General features: G+C 42.7%; 1 protein-coding gene and 1 long non-coding RNA gene across 4 annotated transcripts in view; one reads left to right on the top strand and one right to left on the bottom strand.

Moving 5' to 3' along the window:
- LOC123967893 overlaps positions 1-14761 on the top strand; it is a 20095-nt gene extending 5334 nt beyond the window's left edge. Inside the window, exon 4 of the long non-coding RNA XR_006824366.1 lies at positions 14423-14761. This is a non-coding gene — a long non-coding RNA (uncharacterized LOC123967893). The remainder of the gene's footprint in view (positions 1-14422) is intronic.
- LOC123967862 (polyhomeotic-like protein 3) overlaps positions 1-18716 on the bottom strand; it is a 27208-nt gene extending 8492 nt beyond the window's left edge. Inside the window, exons 1-7 of one of the 3 annotated variants that reach the window (XM_046044205.1) lie at positions 18518-18716; positions 18168-18419; positions 11655-12318; positions 6157-6309; positions 4964-5065; positions 4100-4307; positions 372-1523 (exon numbers count right to left, since the gene is read on the bottom strand). In XM_046044205.1, the coding sequence (XP_045900161.1) occupies positions 372-1523; positions 4100-4307; positions 4964-5065; positions 6157-6309; positions 11655-12299 (2260 nt within the window). In that variant the 5' untranslated portion in view covers positions 12300-12318; positions 18168-18419; positions 18518-18716. Of the gene's footprint in view, positions 1-371; positions 1524-4099; positions 4308-4963; positions 5066-6156; positions 6310-11654; positions 12319-18163; positions 18420-18517 lie in introns of all 3 variants that reach the window. The other 2 variants (XM_046044197.1, XM_046044186.1) reach the window with 2 other exon arrangements.
- Between the last annotated feature and the right edge of the window lie 690 nt (positions 18717-19406).

Here is a 19406-nt window from a genome sequence, read left to right as displayed (position 1 = left end):
GGCGTTGGGGGGGGGGGGGGGGGGGGGGGGGGGGGGGGGCATTTATTATCGGTGGCATTTGAAGTTTTACGTCCAATAAAAGTTTGGATGTTGACAAATAAATCAGACAATGCAAAAGCAATTTATTTTTATTCCCAAAGTTATGGTCCTCGAGTCCTGGATGTTCGAGACCGAGACCATCAAAAAGGGGTCTTAAGACTGGTCTTTTCGGACAATTCTGATTGGACGATATAAATCCTTACAGCCCTAAACAGTACTGATACCACAACTGGGCTCCAACGTCCTCCTCTCTCCTACACCATACTGATGTCTTGAACGTGTGGGTCAAACGTGCACGTGAGTCGGGTCTACAGGTGTGTGGTTGAAGGTACCTGACTGGTTGTCAGAGTGTGTCGACATGTTCTCACAGAAGTCCTCCTGGCTGACAGGCTGGAGGTCCCGATGAGACTCTGGTAGCCTCTGACTTTGGAGGGAGACCTCTGGGACTGGAGCTGGAGCTGGTGCTGGGACAGACGCTGGGGTTTGCACTGGAACTGGAGCTGAAATGAGACCCGGGACGGGTTTTGCTTCCACGCTGGAGTCTTTAACGGTATCACACTTTGGGATAGGATCTGTGTTCTGGTACTGATGGAGAATCTGACTGGTCAGGTTCTCAGACTGGTCCATAGCGGTCTCGCCTTCCTCTTCCTCCTCCGCTATCTTTTTCTCCTCGCCTCTTTCCGCCCTCTCTCTGTCGCTCTGACCTTCCTCCGTCACTTCCATTTGTTCTTCCTCTCTCCCGGTTTCAACTTCCTGTTCCTTCTGACTGACGAGGCTCACGTCCTTCTCAGTTGAAAGCCGCCGTTTCTCCTCCTTCACCTTCTCTCTTTGGTCATCTCTCTCCACCTTCAGGTCTTTACTAACACTCCCCTCATCTCTGATCGCTTGTCTTAGCCCTCGTCCCCTCTCTCGCTGCTCCTCGCTCTCCTTCGCCTTTCCTTTCTGTGTCAGAGTCTGTGTTTGAGCACCAGCCTGACTCGGAGGGGATGCTGGACTCAGGAGAGACGGAGGCGAGGGCATGGGAGAGGTTGTTTTTGGCGTTGAGGGGTTTAGAGGAATAGGAAGCGCTTCCTCGCTGCTCAAAGTCCTCTTTGATTGGCTGGACAGCTCAGGCGGCTCTACAGCTGGAGGCGCTGACTGCACAGTGTGGGTGAAGGTGCCAGGTTGCGGCTGGCGGCCCGAAGAGAGGGCGATGATTTGCAGCTGCCTCGCCGCAGAAGGCGAGCGCTCGAAGTGGGAAGAAACAGACAGGGGGTTGGTCACAGATAAGGAGCTGTGCTGGGATTGGCCGGTCCCGAGCATAGTTTGAGTTAACGGACAGCTCTTTAGTCCAGCCGGCGGCCTGCTGACGGGAGAAGCGTGACCGGCGGGGGCAGCAGCGATTGGTTGGAGGGTTGAGGTTTGCCTTGGCGACGCCGCTCTGTGACCGTTTGGAGAGTGAAGTCTGGGTCTCAGAGGGACGGCTCGAACTGGAGAGTAAAGAGCTGCGAGGGGGAGAGGAAGAAGGAGAAAACAATTAAATGTGAAGAAACTCGGGATTCAAGCAGCAAACGTTTATGAGCAGAAACCAGCTGCTGGTTTGAATCCCAGGATCAGCTGTTTGTCTGATTTAGGAAACTAAATCCATAAGTTAGTCTGTCCTCCTGCTGAGGTGAACAAGATACTGAACCTCAGATTTTAGTTTTTGAGGCTCACATTGATATTTGAGAGTTTAAAAGTCTGGTTCGTATATACATAACTCGTCAGACCGTTTCCATTCCCAGAGCGTCAAATAGCTACGCTTTGTCACGTCTTTCAGCGTTTGGTACCAACGCACATGACATCCTTTCTAATCATTGGGGGGGAAACCCCTTTGGTGCCATTCTTCAATGCTAAAAGTACCAAAAAGTCAGAGTAAAGAGGCGGCCGTGGTGGACAGGTTGGCCAAAAACCAGGCCTTCACCCGGGAGACCGGTGCCACGTTTCCGTCTAAACGTCATGCGAATTTTAAGCGTATTTTTGAAATGTCGCAAAAAAGAAACAAAAAGTAAATGTGAAATACGTGCGATTCCAGAAGCTGGTTTGAAGCGAATAAACCAGGCCTACGGCGAGCGTAGCTCCGTCAGTAGTTGATGTTACACATGACTGTAATAAACAAGACGTCTGAAACCAGAAACAAGACCAGTCACATGGACCTGAGGACCACTGACCGTCTTAGAAAATCTCAGGAATGTGTTTCAAGCAAGCAAACTGCAATGTCTCTGTGCGTTATGGGAATATCCAGCAAGACAGCTGATCAGACGAGAGTTACAAATTCGCTACGTCAGAACTTGTTCGGAAAAGCAGTTTAGCACATTTACTCTTTTTCGACAAAAAAACACCTCAAGTGAGCGTAAAAACTTTTTTGTGTTTTTCAAAGTTTGCCGTTTCCATCAACCTTTTCTAACCCTAATAAAACGCTGATGGAAACACGGCTACTGATTCCTTTTGTTACGTTATTTACCTTACGTTACTTAAATAACGTGAGTAACGTAGTTATTTTAAGCCAAACTCTGATCTTTTCCTAAACCTACCCAATTAGTTTCTGTGCATAACCATAACCAAAGTGCAATGTTTCATAACATTTTACAACTTTGTTTTATTTTGAAGGTGTACCTGGGCGTTGCATTGTTATTCTTGCTAACTTGACCACGGAGCCCTACACGTACAAAAACGACGCTAAAGGGGTTTGACAAAACCAAAAAAACCTCCCACATGCTTTTGACATTTCCACACACTTATTGTCACTTATCTGCCAACATATGTGTGTGCTAATACGGATCCATCTGTAATGAGCAATTACTTTCAACCATACTGACATATTAGTCTGACTCTAAGTACATCCCCTGAGTACTGAAACACAACAGCACGTGTATTTAAAGTACAAGGTTGGCGATATTCTATAATTTTCTTAATGTCAAGAAATTCAATTAAAACATCAAAACCAAGAGTGCATGTATCCAGTTCAACACTATAATAATTTCATCAACAAGGCTTTAAATAGTACAAAATAAAAATAATATTTAGATGTCTTGTTCATTTCTTTAACCTTTTAAGTTTCAGTGGGAGCTCAGTACAACCACAGTTCAGGGGCAAGAGACGGAATTACTTACAATTCAATTTTTAATTATCAGTTGATTGTTTTAGTCTTTGCAATGTCAAAGTAGTGTTTTTAAATGTTTTGTCGGTCCGAAACCTTCAAGATATTCTATTTCCAATGATATAAAACCAGTGGTTTAAAACACAGCTACATTTAACTTGTCAACAGGTTGAGACCTGCTCAACTAAGAGCTTCTATGATTGTGTTATCGTAATTTGCCTGAAAGGGAAAATTGTCCAGTTATTTTACTAGAAATAAAACAACAACAAGGGAAAAAAAGTCTAAAATTAAGCAATTTTGTTTTTCAGAAATACATGTTTCTGTTTTTTCTTCTCTTAGTCATCCAATAACCCCTTTTAGACACCGACCAGGTTTAAAACGTTTGGTGAACCCTTACTGTGTTCATCTGTTACCTAAAGAATACCGTTTCACAGTGGGGTTTTGTGTGACTCACTAAGACTATGGATAATTGCTGCACAAACTGACAAACTAATTATCGCTCGGCTCGTAGCACAACACAAATACCCAGGTGAATATCTGTATTTATAGAGCGCTAGTGGATCGGGTTACTCGAGGAAGACCTCACAGGCCAAAGCTTTTCACGTCTATCTTCTGAATCAATAAAACTGAAGCTCATGTATGTTTGTAGGAGCCGTAAATGTGTCTACCTTTTAATAACCGGTTCCTGTCTACGAGAGCGTAGGGACACGTCTCCCTCACTTTGCAGAAAGTTTTACCATTTAACTTTGACTGAGTGACTCTAAACAGTTTTCTATTTAAAAAAATAAATGTATTATTCCCAATTTCTAAAAGCAAACCTGCAACTTTCCCAGCCTGGTTAGATTTCAGCGGTTCACCCAATGTCAATATAAAACCTAAATTAAACACTGAGACGCCCACAGTGATATCACACCCAGTGTTGGTTAACCTTCAGGGACTTACTTGGAGGCGGGACGGAGAGGTGGCGGTTGGGCGTGGTCGGGCTCTCCGTTGCCGTGGTGCTGGGCTGCGGTCGCGGCCTGAGAGGGGGGAAGAGGGGGGCGTGAGGGCGAGAGAGGGGAGGCGGGGCTGAGGAGGGGGGTTTAAGGCGCAAGGAGGGCGGGATGGTGAGGGCCCCGGGGAGAGGGGGCCTCAGGGTGAGACTCTGGAGCTGGAAAGGAGAAGGGAGACAGAAAGAAAGATGTTCAGTTAGATCTCACACACATCTTTTACTCTCGGGCTCCGATTCAAGGTGTTCGAGAAGTGACTGTTCGCTGGACCCCTCCCCCCAAACAGAGACTGCGTTTAGCTTACGTGGTACTGTAAGGTTGTACAACATGAATACCGTAGGAACATTTTCTAAGAGAAGTTACTGCTCAGAGCCAAGGAGGAGCATGTTATTGCCCGCTGATTAGAGTCATGCTAGCAGTTTCCCTCCGTTTCCAGTCTTTATGCTAAGCTATGCTAAACGGCTGCGAGCTGTAGCTTCACATTCAGCAGACGAGAGTGGTATAAATCTTCTCATCTAACTCTCCTCCAGAAAGCAAATAGAAAGCAAAGGTTTAACATTTTGGGACGGTGTTTTGTACAAAGTCATGGTGGTTGTTAGATTAATTAGCTACGGCTGATAAAGTCTGTTAGTTGTCAGTCTCTCTGGAAAGGGGAAGGAGCTTCTGTCAAGGACCCATTGTTTCAAAAACTATTCATGAATTTCAGTTGTAAACGTGTGTTAACTGTCACTGAGGGGGGCGGGAGTTGGCGAACAGTCGATTGATATTCATTCATTCATGCACGTACACAAAAAGCTGGATTTGCTCGGCTGCTCACCTGAGCGGAGGCAGGGTTAGAGGAAGGGGGAGAGGAGGAGGAGGAGGAGGGAGAAGAGGAAGCAGAGGACAGGGCAGGTCGCATGGCAGACGTAAGGATCAGCTGCAGGAAGAAAAGGGAGAGAATAAACAGAGGAGGAAACACGAAGAGGAGAGCAGGGATTACAGCACAGCGCAACCACATTCAAGCACTGAAGATGCATGTTTGTGTGTGAGACCAACTCTGAATCATATCCTCTTTCTTAATCTCTTCCTCAGCTTCTCGGCACAATTTACTGACACTGTGAAAACAAAAACAGTTCGTCTTCCTCTGTTCTTAAGCGTCTTATTGTTCAGACCTAGCATTTATTTTTTACAGTAGCATCCACGATCAGTGACTTTTTTGGGGTTTTGACATTACTTGAAGTTAAAACAGATCTATAGGCCACGCTTTCCGCATATTTTTTGTAAGGTTTTATGTAGGGAAGGTCGAAAAAGGAGTGAGATTTGTGGCAACATTTATGTCCTGGTGACTGTCCCTTCAATATTTCTGGGTGTATTATGTAATTTGGTGCAAAGCTGCAAAGTCATAATTGAATAAAACTGATGAGAATACTGAATAGTTATAAGATTATTAAATCAGTGGCTTTCTTATTGGTCAGGTTTTCACAGGATTAAATAAAAAAACAGACATTCCTCTCTTGTTACACTCCTATCATCAAAATGTTAATATATTTCTTTGTTCTAGTTTAACTTGATTTCCTCTTTTTAATCCTGTTTTTGTGAGGCACTTCAGAAACTATGCATAAAAAGGTGTATTTTCGTCTTGTCCTTCTGTGATCATCATTACACCAATTATTTTCAATGTGGTAAATCTCAAGCGGTTTATCCTGAGACACAGCACATTTAAATAACATCATTATTATTATTATTATTATACATTGATGTTCAACTGCTAACGTATGCTCATCAGACGTTTCTGGTCTTCTGCTGAAACCCCGAGCTTTAAAAGCGGATGTGAAACATGTTTTCATGCAGAAAGCCTAAAGCATCTGTATTTCCTACATAACCTGAATGCATCGCCACTCTGACCTTTGCACCCATTGCTACTATCTCATTTGAATACTGGTAATTTGTGCTGCTGCTGCAAGCAGCAAACCAGATTAGACAGAGAAATGTATGTAAATGTGGGTTCGTGTGTGTATCCGTGTTTACCATCTGGGCTCTAAGCAGCACCTGGTCTTGTCCAGACCCTTTGAGACCTTTCCCTAGGAGCAATGTCTGCTGGGATACCCTCTGCCTGACAGGGGACGGGCTCTGATTGGCTCGCACAAGACCAGGTGTGCCCACAGGATGAGTCTGTGATACCTGGAACAAAAGGGGGGAGAGGAGAGCTTCAGAGCAGGAACGTCTTCTTGTTACATTTCCTAGGAAAGCAGGACAGTGGTGTGTGTGTGTGTGTGTGTGTGTGTGTGTGTGTGTGTGTGTGTGTGTAGTCTCTGTGTATAAAGGGTGGAAACCAAAAGAGTAAACAATTGAAAAAGTTCTGTATGATGTTAAACTGTCTGTAAAAAGAAACGTGGCATTACACGTTTAAAGTTGGTCTTTTTCTTCAAAAGTTAAAACTCATTTAGTTTCCAGAGCTCCCAGGTTGTTTACAGCCCATAAATATAACAGCAAACGTCACACCGCCCCTGGCCTTTGACGTAACTAAGATAGCATCTAGGCAAAGCAAGCCACTTTTATTTACATAGCACTTCTCATGACAAACAGGACACAAATCTGTCAGGACTCAAACATCGCCATTTTTTTCAGTTGTTACACAGTAATACACATCGCACAACTCTTCTCCATGTTTCTTTCGGCCGTCTTTACCTTCATCAGGGCGGTGACGGGGGTGGTTTACTTACATATAGTTCACCAATCAGTCATGTGACTTTTCAAACACTTAAAATACAAAACCGGTAAACAGCTTCGGTTCAGCTGTACATGTTGCCGACCATCTTGGCAACATGGACTGGAGCGAGAGTTTCAGAGTGGTGAGTTATTAATCTGTAACAAAAGGATCTTTCATCCATAAAGTTTTAACTGAGCTCTGTCTCTACATCACAGGAACAACTTTATGTCCACTGACTGCCTGGAGGGTAGCTGGTGTTTGGAAGGGAGAGGAGAGCTGTGTGCTGCAGCTCACTGTTTTTACACCGGTGTTTTTGAGGGCGTGTCGGAGTAGCCGCTTGGCGAGCGTTATGACTTGTTTTCTTGTGCTGGACTACAAACGAGCTGCTTTCAGGCAGTTCAGAGTTTTCTGTGGGAGATGGGAACTCCCTTTGAGGTGGACTTTGCAAACCTATTACATTTACATTTACATTTACTCATTTGGCAAACGCTTTTATCCCAAGTGACTTACATTTCAGTAACAACATACAAGCATCAACAGAGCATCAAATACAGCCCGAGATGTACAACTGACAATACATACTAGTAAGAGCAGCAATAAATACTAGCAAGAGCTAATAGCACATTTCGCATCAATGGGGTAGATACCTAGGGAAAGAAGTAAGAGTTAACAAAAAGTGCAATCAACCCAGGATAATTGTAGGGGACAGAAGAAGAAGAGCACAGGAAGTGCATGTTAGAGGTTAGGAGTTATAAGTGTTCTCGGAAGAGATGAGTTTTTAAGAGCTTCTTGAAGTTAGAGAGGGACGACCCTGCTCTGATGGCGTGTGGTAGCTCGTTCCACCATCGTGGTGTCACAGATGAGAATAGCCAGGGACTGGGATTGCTTTGTGTGAAGGGACGGCAGAGCCAGGCGGCGTTCGTTGGAGGAGCGTAGCGGCCGAGAAGGAACGTAAGTTTATATTATGGAGTTTAGGTAGATGGGTGCAGACCCAGTAGTCACTCTGTATGCAAGCATTAGTGACTTGAATTTGATTCTGGAGGCCACGGGGAGCCAGTGGAGGTCACTGAGTAATGGAGTGACATGAGTTCTTTTGGGCTGATCAAAAACCAGACGCGCTGCTGCGTTCTGAACCATTTGTCAGGGTTTCACCGCACAAGCTGGGAGACCTGCTAGGAGGGCATTGCAATAGTCGATGCGAGAGGTAACCATGGCCTGTACCAGAAGCTGGGTGGCGTACTGAGTGAGGTACGGCCTGATTTTCCTTATGTTGTATAGAGCAAAGCGGCACGACCGAGAGACAGCAGCAACATGGTCTGAAAAGGACAGCTGGCCATCAATCATGACACCCAAGTTTCTCGCCACCTTAGTTGGAGTGATGGTTGAGGAGTCAATTTGTAGTTTGATGTTATGGTGGATAGATTGCTTGGCTGGAATGACCAAGAGTTCAGTCTTAGAGAGCTTTAGTTGAAGGTGGCGAGCCTTCATCCATGCAGATATGTCCGATAGACAGTCCGTGATCCGCGTTATTACATGCACAAAAGAGATATATAACTCAATACAGGAGAGGGAAAAAGGCAAAAAGCATAATATGACATTGAGGCTCACTCTGGTCTGCACCTCGCTGTGTCAGAAACAGGTGCAATTTAAAGGAATACTTCACTGATAACTTGTTTCACTTGTTGAGTATCAAATACTGTGTAGGGTAGACCGCTGGCTCTGAAACACTGCAAACAACATCTTTAAGTGAATTGCTGATGCTCAAAACATCCATATTTTCAGGGGAGCATCTCTTCAATCACATACAAAAAAGCTTGTACAGCACCCGTTTCTACCTCTTATTTTCCACAAGGGCCCTCTCTCTTTAACTAGAGATAAAACACACGTAGCAAAGTCTTTAAATCCGTGTACACACTGTGTTTGTTTGTGTGTGTATTTACATATGTATGCTCACCGTTCAGCTATACGTTTCTTTCTTCACAAAAACAACTAAGCTTAGGATGTGACACGTAGACAATGAACGGAAACTGAGAGGAAACCATAACTGTCACCTACACACTTATAATTTAAATACATAAGAACTCTTTAATGTATGTTGAACTTATTTTTACATTAGATGAACGCTGGAAACTCTGAGATGCTTTTAATGTGTTTAAGCTTCTGGATTAGCGCACACTTTGAAAGGTCAACAGGATTAAGGTCCACATAATCTGAATTTGGAGCGCGGTGGCGAGGTTTGTAGGGCTGGGTATGATTTAAACCTGGGACTGTGTGATGGTCGTAGAGTGAGCAAAAAGATAAAACCTCTGACGAGACATTTAATGCCAGTTTTTTGGTACTTGACTTATTTTTGATATCCGATACCCAGCGAAAACCATCGATCTCGCCGCAGAGAGAATCCAGCACAGAGCTTCTGTCACCGCGTCTGTACAGAGCGCTAAAGAGAAAATAAATGTTCCACGTCATCTGCGATGTTGAGTGCAGTTTAAAGTTTAAAGAGAAGAGCTGTGGTTTGGCTTTGCTCTGATCAAACTCCCCCTCAACCCGTCTCACTTAGGATACTACAAAAAGCTTTTCAACAGCTCACTGAGACCAGCTCTCTATCGCAGGTTCATAATACACACTGATACTATGCAGTGTGTAAAATATACAGTAGTTTAAACCTGGTTAGTCTGCAGCTAGGGCCTGGGTTTGGTTTGATTTATAGATACAGTAGATAAATAAATAAATGGAGACCAAAATAATGGCAGTATAACAAAAAACAAATGTAAATCTCTGTATCATTGTTGCTCTAACACTTTTTAAAATCCTTTTAGTCTCTGACTGTTTAAAATAAAACTAATCTTTTTTTTTCAGCCCTAAGTAATGTCTGCACGTCAGCCTTTCGTAGCCTTAGAGGCAAAACATAGGGCCAAACAGTATGCAAAGCACTCCCTGCACCTTGCTGCTGCTCCTTAACCTTGTTGCTTTGAGCTCACAGTAATTAACTGCAGGCAACTCAGACGATCAACGTTTCTATCAACTCAGATGTTCTCTCGTCTGCTCTCTAGGGCTGCAACTAACCATTATTTTCATTATCGACTAATCTGCCGATTATTTTCACGATTAATCGACTAATCGTTTAGTCTCATCAAAGTTTTCCAGTGCACAAAGTGACGTCTTCAATTTGCTCCTTTTGTCCAAACAACAGTCCACAAACCCAAAGACTCCATTCGCTCTCATAAATGACCAAGAATAGCAGCAATTCCTTACATTTAAGAACATTTTTGCTTAAAGAAATGACTGTAGCGATTAATTGATTATCAAAATAGCTGCCGATTTAGTTTCTTTCGATCATTGCAGCTCTACCGGACAGTGAGAGAACAAAATATACAGGAAATATTATTAAAAGTGAGAGGGACAGAAAAGTTGTTGCTTCCAAATAAAGGTGGTTTTTCACAGCAGACATTTTAATTCGTCACAGCAGGAAACGCACAGGTGAAACCAATTTCCATGAAGTGTATCAGTCAGCCAGCATGAACGCTACCAGGACTAGATCACCTGAACTGAATATCAGTTGAATGCATGTTTTCAATTACATCTGTGTGATTTTTCAGTTATAACCCAGCCAAGTTTGTAAACTCTGGGATGTGACTAACACGTTGTGTCCCTTAGCTCAACGTACCACTGTGCATTACACCTGTGCTTACACTGCAGCAGCTCTGAACATCTGGTGTTTGTGTTGAACTGACTTTCTGAGGAAACGTTTCCACAGAGCACAAAATACTCAGGAAAAACTACAGAGACACAAAAACTGGAACTGAATCTTTCCCTGACGGTGTTGTTGGAGCTGAAGTAATCTCAGAAAAACCCTGAATTCTTTACTTAGTGCAGCAAAAATAACAAAATATAAGCAAGTAACGGAGTTTAATACAGTTTTGGGGCTACCGTTAGACGAACAAATAGATGTTGTGCACGGTAATGTCTGTCCTCGTCTTTGTTCATGTCTCATGTATGCTGTTTTAACCCTATTGTAAATCAAATTTCCCCCGGTGGGACAATAAAGATTGAATTGAATTAATGAAGCACATTCTCACTCTCAACTCGTCACATATGGACGCTTGGTCAAGATCCCTTGGTGACGCTTTCTAATACCCTGGGTTCCCCTTTAGCATCGTTCTTGGACGTGTAGGGCGCCGTGGTCAAGTTAGCAACAATAAATGTGCAACGTTCGGATACATTTTCAAAATAAAACTATTACTTAACGTTGTCAGACGTCACATCTGGTTCGGTTTAGGCAACAAAACTGCTTGGTTAGGTTTAGGAAAAATAAATTCGAGGGCAATTAAACAAGAAATATTCAAGGTGAAACGAAGATAGAAATATAATGGAACTTTATTTCCTGTCATACACTTGACATAGTGACACTTACAGTTTTTTGTTGTTTAGGACGCGGAGGGATGAAATTAAAGGAATAATTTGACAACTGAAGTGTAAAAGGAAGTCGCTGCACCCGGCAAAGAAAAAGTCCAGCACCTAACGTCCTGTAAAACAAGCGTGTGTCCTTTTTGTTTTTTTATACGGATTAAACAAATGAGATATGAGACGTGTTCATTTGTGAGTTTTAGGGGTGCTGGTGTGTGTGTTAGCGTTTAAGAAAGCCAGGCTAGCTGTTACCCTCTGTTTCCAGTCTTTATGCTAAGCTAAGCTAACTGTCTGCTTCATATTCAACACACAGTTTATTTCCCAGATGTCAAACTATTCCTGTAAAGTGATGTGTAGAGATCAGCGTGTCTCCTCTAGTTATATTCAGCTTGTGTGTGTGTGCATCCGTTACCTGTCTGCCAGGTGGACTGGCTGGTGTGTGAAAGGGCGTGATTGGTGTGGAGGTCGGCGTGGATACAGGCCTCATGTTCCCGTTGGTCAGGCTGGTGGTGGTCTTGGTTGACACGGTGGTGCTGCTGCTGTGTGTTGCAGAAGAAGAAGAAGAAGAGAAGAGGGGCAAGATGGTGCTGGCTACAACAGGAGAGGAAGAAGAAGAGGAGGAGGAAGGAGGAGGAGGAGAGAGAAGAGAGGAAGAGGTGGAGGTTTGTGTGGTAGGAGGTGTTTTGGAGACGCCCGTAGGGGAGGGAAGAATCGGACGAGAGTACGTGCGAAGGGTGGGGGTTGTAGTCTGGGTGAGTTTAGGGGGAGCGGGGATAAGGATGTGGGGAGATGGAGCGCCGGCTGTTGCCGCCGCCATCTTCGGGCCATGGGCTGCAGAGATGGAGGGAGCAGGGGTGAGAGGGGGAGGAGGGGAAGAGGTGGTGGGCGTCAGCGTGGGCGCAGGGGAGTCCAGGAGCATGGGGTTGGGGGTGAGCCGAGGAGGGGAGGGGGTCGTTTGGGTGGAGGACTCGGGCGCGGCGGTGGAAGTCTGAGGACTGGTTCCATTGGTGGCCTCTCCGTGATCTGATTGGCTCTGTCGAACCAGCTCCCTGTCCATCCTTCAACACTTTAGCACACTGTAACAGACGGAGAGATGATTAAAGCGTCAAATCAGTAAAGATGCAGGATCCAGCTACAACTTTACTGTTCTGGTTCACTGTCAGCGCCCTCAGAGCGCCGTTTAAAGTGGAAAAAAAAAAAGCTGCGAACATGAACACGGCGGAGCATCCAGCAGCTACAGAGCCAGATATTTCCCTCACAGAGCAAACAGAGAGACTCACATTCATCAGGAGACACAAACACGGCTTCATCTTAGGGCCCATGGTGCTCAATACAAGATGACAATAATCACGTTACAGGACAAAAACTACACTCGACAAGACAAGAAAAAGGGACAGATATATTAAGGTGGAGTGAACGTGGCTTGGCTGGAGCGTTGTAAAGTGCGAAGTTCAACACGTATCTGCCTCTATACTAACAGCAGCAGCAGCAGAGGTCAGTAATAATGCTATGCAATGTTAGCTATATTTATATGAAGTTACATTAAATTACTAGTGCCTAGAAATTTCCACCCTTGAGGTGATGCATCGCGACGCATTGAGATATCAAATCCAATCGAATCGTTGACCTGATAATTGGAATCGAATCATTAGGCCAGTGGAGATGCAACGTCTGAACCATCATGTTGCTCTGTAGCTGCCGGAAGTGAAAAGAAGCAGCTGTTTGCTAACAAGTTCACAGTTTCAACTTGTTTCTCCTGCCCCCAAGAAGCAGGTCTGGGGATGGAGGGTGTCTTATCCTGTACAGATTATAAAGCCCTTTGAGGCAAATTTGTAATCTTGGGCTATTTAAGACAGTTTACTTATAGTCAATATTAGAGTCCAGTTAGTTGGCCCGGCCCACACCAGCTGATTTATGACCGGCCGACGTCAGGGCCACGGCTACGACTGAAGATACTGAGGTCATGTCCTCGTAGCATGTAGCCTTGTGACTCCCTCCATCACTTTGTGTGTGCACAGACTACAGAGTCTGTCTGTAGGCAGCATTATGCAGAGTTTATGCAACGTGGAGCCTCTAAAAAAGGAAGAAATAACATGTCTCACATTAAGGCTGGACGATAAGGACAAGAATGTTATCACGATAAAAAGTTGCATATCTGTCTATCGATAATTATCACGATAAGTTTCAAATTGTAATTTCTTTCGGGTTTAATAAAGGCAAAGTTGAAGAAACCTGATTGTTAATTGTGGTTTAAACTCTTCTTTATGGTCAAAACTTGAGGCCAAACAGTGAATCACATCACAAATCAGAGGCAGAACATTCAAAACAATTATCATAAAAACTCTGTTAACAAATATGCATGAGAAAAGTTAAGTAAAAGCTTTTTTCAGTCCTTTTTCTTCAACAAAAAACACAGATTTATTTCCAAAATTAAGTCCTAATTCTGTGATTTAAGTGAATAAAATCAAACATTCATTGAATATTTACTGAACATTTGTTATATTGTAATTGAAAAAAATAATATTGCGATAATCACTGTTATTGTTTTATTGTCCAGCCCTATCTCACACATACAGCCATCTGTAACTCGCCATCTTTAAATCGTAACTCTTAACCTCACCAATCATCTTCAGTTATCTCTCCTTCATCAGGGCGGTGAGAACCAGAGCAACTCTCTAAGTGCTTAAACACTAACGGTGATTCTTGAAGCCAATGCATTGTGCCAAACTGAATGCACGTTCTCTGTTTACACTCAGTAACACACTTAAACACTAAAACCTAAACATTGGTCTCTATTTTGCTACAGTATTTTGCCAATTGGCGTTCCACATTGACACGTGTGAAAACACTTTTAGATAATTAAAACACTGGATGTGATGTGGCTGAAATCTCATGGCCAAGCGCACAAAGTAGCCCAAAAGTTTTTGTTTTCTTCTACTGAACTTTTGTTCACGTTTGTTTTTCCCCACTCGCTAACACACTGAAAGTGAATGCTTAGACCAAAGCATGAAAACTTTACCTTTTGCAACCGTGCTTTACACACAGGCAACAATTGGTTTGCACTTTGCAATCAATTATGCAACACATAAGAATTAAAACTTCTGCAGTTATTGGGAAAACCCAAAATGCAAATCACACACTTTAAGACACTTCAGGTAAGCTGCCCCCTTTACTCCCCAGTTCTCAATCCGACTGAGGAACTCCTTTCGGCTTGGCGTTGGATAGTAAATGCCCAGACATTCAGGTGGAGTCACGGTTGGATACGACACGCAAGACAGGGAGGACGTCGCTTGTGTGGATGCGGTGATGTGGCCGACTCTAATCGAAGGCGTGATCCATTTCCATCTCTTACACAACTATGTTTCTCAGGGTTGTTTTTTTTTGTTGTTGCTGTGAGTTTACAAAAGTATTGATTACTGTACCTTAATTCTGCAAATGTAAAACATATTTAAGGCTTTTTGAGAGCCTGTGTGAGAAAATAAAAGACAGCTGTGTGTTGAATGAAGTTCATCAGTGTGTTGTTATTTAAATGAGCAATATATCATCAAAAAAGGCCCTTTTGCAAAAGAAGTATTAGGTTTTGATTGCATAAGTTTGACATAGAAGTAAGATGTTTATTTCCGAGTGTTGTGTCTGAGTTTTGACACAATCGGCCAAATTCTTCGTATTTGTGTTTTAGCAATCGGGAAGAAAACATTTTGAGAAAAATAAAAAACCTTTTCCCCTTATTTGTATTGATAGTGCGGTACGTTTAGAAAGCACATCCACACTTCACACATTTGCACATCTGTGTTTTACTTTACTACATACTTTAGCTGCAGCTGCTTTTCCCTACACACAGAAAAAGCTGGTGTTTGTTCGCGTGTGTCCTGTTTGTGTGTCCTGTATTGATGCATAAACAAAATTTTTGAAGAGTTTTGCAAGACCTGTTTGCTTTTGCAAGAGATGTATAATGTTTAGCTTATTGTTGTGTAAGGTTTTGTGGTTAGTGTGTAAAGAAAAATAACCATAAGTTTCAGAAATTGTGCCTAAGCAATAAAAAAAAAACTGACTTGAAAATTAGTTGCTCATCAGTATTAAGTGGCAGAAATGTAAGATTCCTATTGGTTTCACCACCTTTATTAATAAAGCCTGGTATACGTGAAAAGCAGTTGTGTGGCGGGAAATAAACCAGTAACTTTGCATTTTATGTGTCTGTAATATCCTGATAATTTCTTCGGAAGTGTCCTGTAAAGATCTGAGTCACTAATTCTCAAGAAAGTAGAGACAAAGAGACCAGTTAGTTGGTTGGGAAACTTAAATAAATAAACGAGCAGTTAACGATCAAAAAGCCAAATAATTAAAACATTTAGGGACTTTAGAGGGCGGAGAGTTTTTCCACATCCGCACCAGCCAAAACCAGACAGATGTAACTAAAACAAACATTTTTATCTTAACGTTGTTCAGGATAAACTCTCCACGCGTGTTTTCAGTGTGACGGTGAAGTGTTGAATGTGTTGAACAATCCCTGCAGTTTGTTTTGACTGTCACATGATTATCACGTGACAGTCGCCCTTTGTCTGAAACATTTATCAGAGCGGCTCCTGATGTTGAAGGTAAATGTTAGACCACAACACTGGCGGTGAAGGCACCGGCTGTTGCAGACTGACTGACACACGACACCGTTACTATCAACTGTTGCCGCATGTTTTGGATTGGAGCCATGGCGGCAGTTATTGTGAGCCGCCACTGCAAACACAACTGAGAGTCTGCTGCACATTACTGAGTTTACAAAGATGTCAGGCTACGTTTGGCTCCTGACGTCACTGCAGTGATCTGAATATTATAGTTTCATTGTGTATTTTTGTCTTCTTGCACTACTATAATTTATTTTAAAGCTGCAACAAATCGTCCCTCAAACAATGACTGAATTTGATGACTGATTAACCGATTAGTCACTTATAAAGTACCAAACGTTCTCGGAGTCCAGCTTCTCAAATCTGTGATGATTTTCTTTTGTTATGTCATTTATGTGCTCAAACTGAACATCTTGACAAAACATCACTTTCAGCTCAGTGAAATTGCATTTTATAGACCAAACGATTAGTTGATTAATCGGGAAAACAATCAACAGCACAGGAAGACATTTCCGAGTTAGTTTAACTCCAAGTTGAAGTTTGCCTTTGTTTCCACTCACAAGTTTATAAAGTGGCTTTTTTTAGTTGATTGAAGTTTTTAAAACTTGTTTCAACTTCATACTTTGAGTTAAAACAAATATTTTACTTTATCAATGCAAGAAAATCTTCTTTTAACTAGTCTAACTCACATACATTTCTGCATTATTACAATCCAGCTCACAGTTTCAAGTTTTAAAAAAACTACATTTATAATACTTTCCATTTAATGTTTAGAGGACTTGAATCCCAAATTAGTTTAAATTTGCATAAAGCAGGTAACCACTCCAATGGTGGAACTAGTCCTTTCTTGCTGACCACAAAAGTGTCTATTTTAGTTGGAATTTAAATACATGATTGATCTGCAGTGTGTAATCAGTAGGGAGAATAACACCGTCTGTATATCTGGTTAACAAATTAAATTGCCTGCAGCCATATACGGAAATGGGCGGGGCTTAATCTGGACATGGGCGGGACTTAATCTGGACATGGGCGGGACTAACTGGAAGGTAGTTATTTAAGGCTTAAATTGGTTGATCAGAAATTGCTATATTTATTAGAAAGCTTTTTAGAGAACAGCCTCAGAATTGAGCTTCAGAGCAACATTTCTGATTACAATAATTAGTAATATAGTTCCTATATTTATATTTTATTAGAAAACAGATATTGACACATTTTACTCTGATGATACTCCTAGAAAGTATCTGTACCGGATCCTCCATTCAACTGAGTTCTCCTTCAATCCTAATAATTAGTTGATTTTGTCAATGTTTCACCTTTGCCTTGGTTTAAAGAAGACAAACTCAAATGACGCAGCAACTAGGCGATATTTTTCTCTCTTAATCACATCCACGCACACCCGCTTTTTTTTTCACCTGAAAAACACCCAAGTTCAATCTACGCACACACATCTGACAAAAGTGTCAAATAGTCAACACGATATATTGATGCAAGTTCAACTTTTAAAAAAGACCTTATACAGTTGAGAGCTCTTGAGTTAAAAAGAAGAATAAGTGGACATTACTCAATGGGGGTGTAGTGATTCACAGTGAGATCAATTAACAATTAAAAGAATCGTGAGTTGAAATCTAGTTTTGTCTGACCAACAATCTAAAACCCTAAGTCTACAGTCACGAAAGATGAAAACAATCAGAATTTCCTCACATGGTGGAACCAGTGAAAATGATTAATAGCCAAATGGTCGCCAAATGATTTACCTAATCTTTAAGATAAGGTGATGAGCTAATTTAAATGTTTATAGGTTTAGTCCCGTCATAATCAACAGAAGAAGGAGTTTTGGAGCCCAGGGCCCCCAGTGAGGCTCCAAGAGCCCCCCTCCTAATCTCACTACAGTAAGTTATCTCCACACTTAGGTTGCAACGTGCTACAGATGGGTGCCAATCTGGGCGACAGTCTTATCAAAAGGGGGGTTTCTGGTTTAAACGGGGGCTCAGTCTGCAGCCTGAACTCAGGAAATTCACGCACCATCACCACGCAAGCAGGTGCCGCTCCGCGCACAGCGGGCAGATGCTGACATCTGGCCCGCAGCCTATTAGCCGTGCACGTCAGCGTGACTTTATTCTGACAGGAAGGCGATGACACTGACGAGTCACATTGCACTTCGGTGACAGTTAGGCCGGAGATCATGCATGTGACTATCAAAAAAAAAAAGAAAGATGGAGACAGGCCTGCACAGTGGAGAAGTCTCACGATAATAACATTGTGGGAAATTGTCATATCCAGGTTTTGCGTAAAGCTCTTCGCTCACCTACCCCCTGAATACGGCGTCGTCCTGCAGGTTATCCCCGGTGTCGTCCATCCGAGGGTGACCGCATGTTTATAAAGTCTGTTGCTGTTATCTGATGAACGGGTCTGGGCTTTTTTAGCAGGGTCGACAGGCTGAAATGGGCGTGTGTGAAGCCTCACTTCCTCGTCTGACAGCGCAGGGGCTGTTGAAGTGCGCGTCACCCTCCCCCCAGACAATAATTTCACCAGCCTCACGTCTGATTATCCGCCTTTAGCCCCTGCAGAAGAGGCAAGAAACGCAAAGTTGCAATGCAAAGCAGGCCCGTTTATGATATGCATGGGCTCCTGAGTGTGTGTGTGTGTGTGTGTGTCGCACTTTGATTAGGGTTTCATCACATCCCGATCTTTTCCCGCGGAGCAGTCCGTAAATCCAGCCCCCAGAGGAGGGGATGTGTTGCCCGCCGTCCTCCGGTGTACCACCACCGTCACACCTGCCGGGTCTGTGGTGGGAATCAGCCCGGCTCGGGGCCACCGTGTAGCGGCTGCGAGGGCCCTGGTTAGTCCGCTGGTGGAGAAATGCAGTGGAAGGCAGTTTTCATAGGAGGGCAGGGGAGAGACAGCACCACTCAGAGCTCAGGAGGACCGCGAAGACTCATGTAGGCCTGCACAACAGGCTGCTGCAAACCGGTTTCACATTAGTCCTTCAAACGGACTCGCTCCATAAAACTACTAGTACTTATTTATTAGTTACTAGTAACTATTCCCGTTTAACTAGTAACAACTAGTACTTTATTTATTAGTTACTTCTAACTATTCCTGTTTAACTAGTAACAACTAGTGCTTTATTTATTAGTTACTAGTAACTATTCCCGTTTAACTAGTAACAACTAGTACTTTATTTATTAGTTACTAGTAACTATTCCTGTTTAACTAGTAACAACTAGTGCTTTATTTATTAGTTACTAGTAACTATTCCCGTTTAACTAGTAACAACTAGTGCTTTATTTATTAGTTACTAGTAACTATTCCCGTTTAACTAGTAACAACTAGTACTTTATTTATTAGTTACTAGTAACTATTCCCGTTTAACTAGTAACAACTAGTGCTTTATTTATTAGTTACTAGTAACTATTCCCGTTTAACTAGTAACAACTAGTACTTATTTATTAGTTACTAGTAACTATTCCCGTTTAACTAGTAACAACTAGTACTTTATTTATTAGTTACTAGTAACTATTCCCGTTTAACTAGTAACAACTAGTACT

The sequence above is a fragment of the Micropterus dolomieu genome, linkage group LG01, assembly GCF_021292245.1.
Source record: "Micropterus dolomieu isolate WLL.071019.BEF.003 ecotype Adirondacks linkage group LG01, ASM2129224v1, whole genome shotgun sequence".
NCBI lineage: Eukaryota > Metazoa > Chordata > Actinopteri > Centrarchiformes > Centrarchidae > Micropterus > Micropterus dolomieu.
This window is presented reverse-complemented; position numbering and strand designations above follow the sequence as displayed.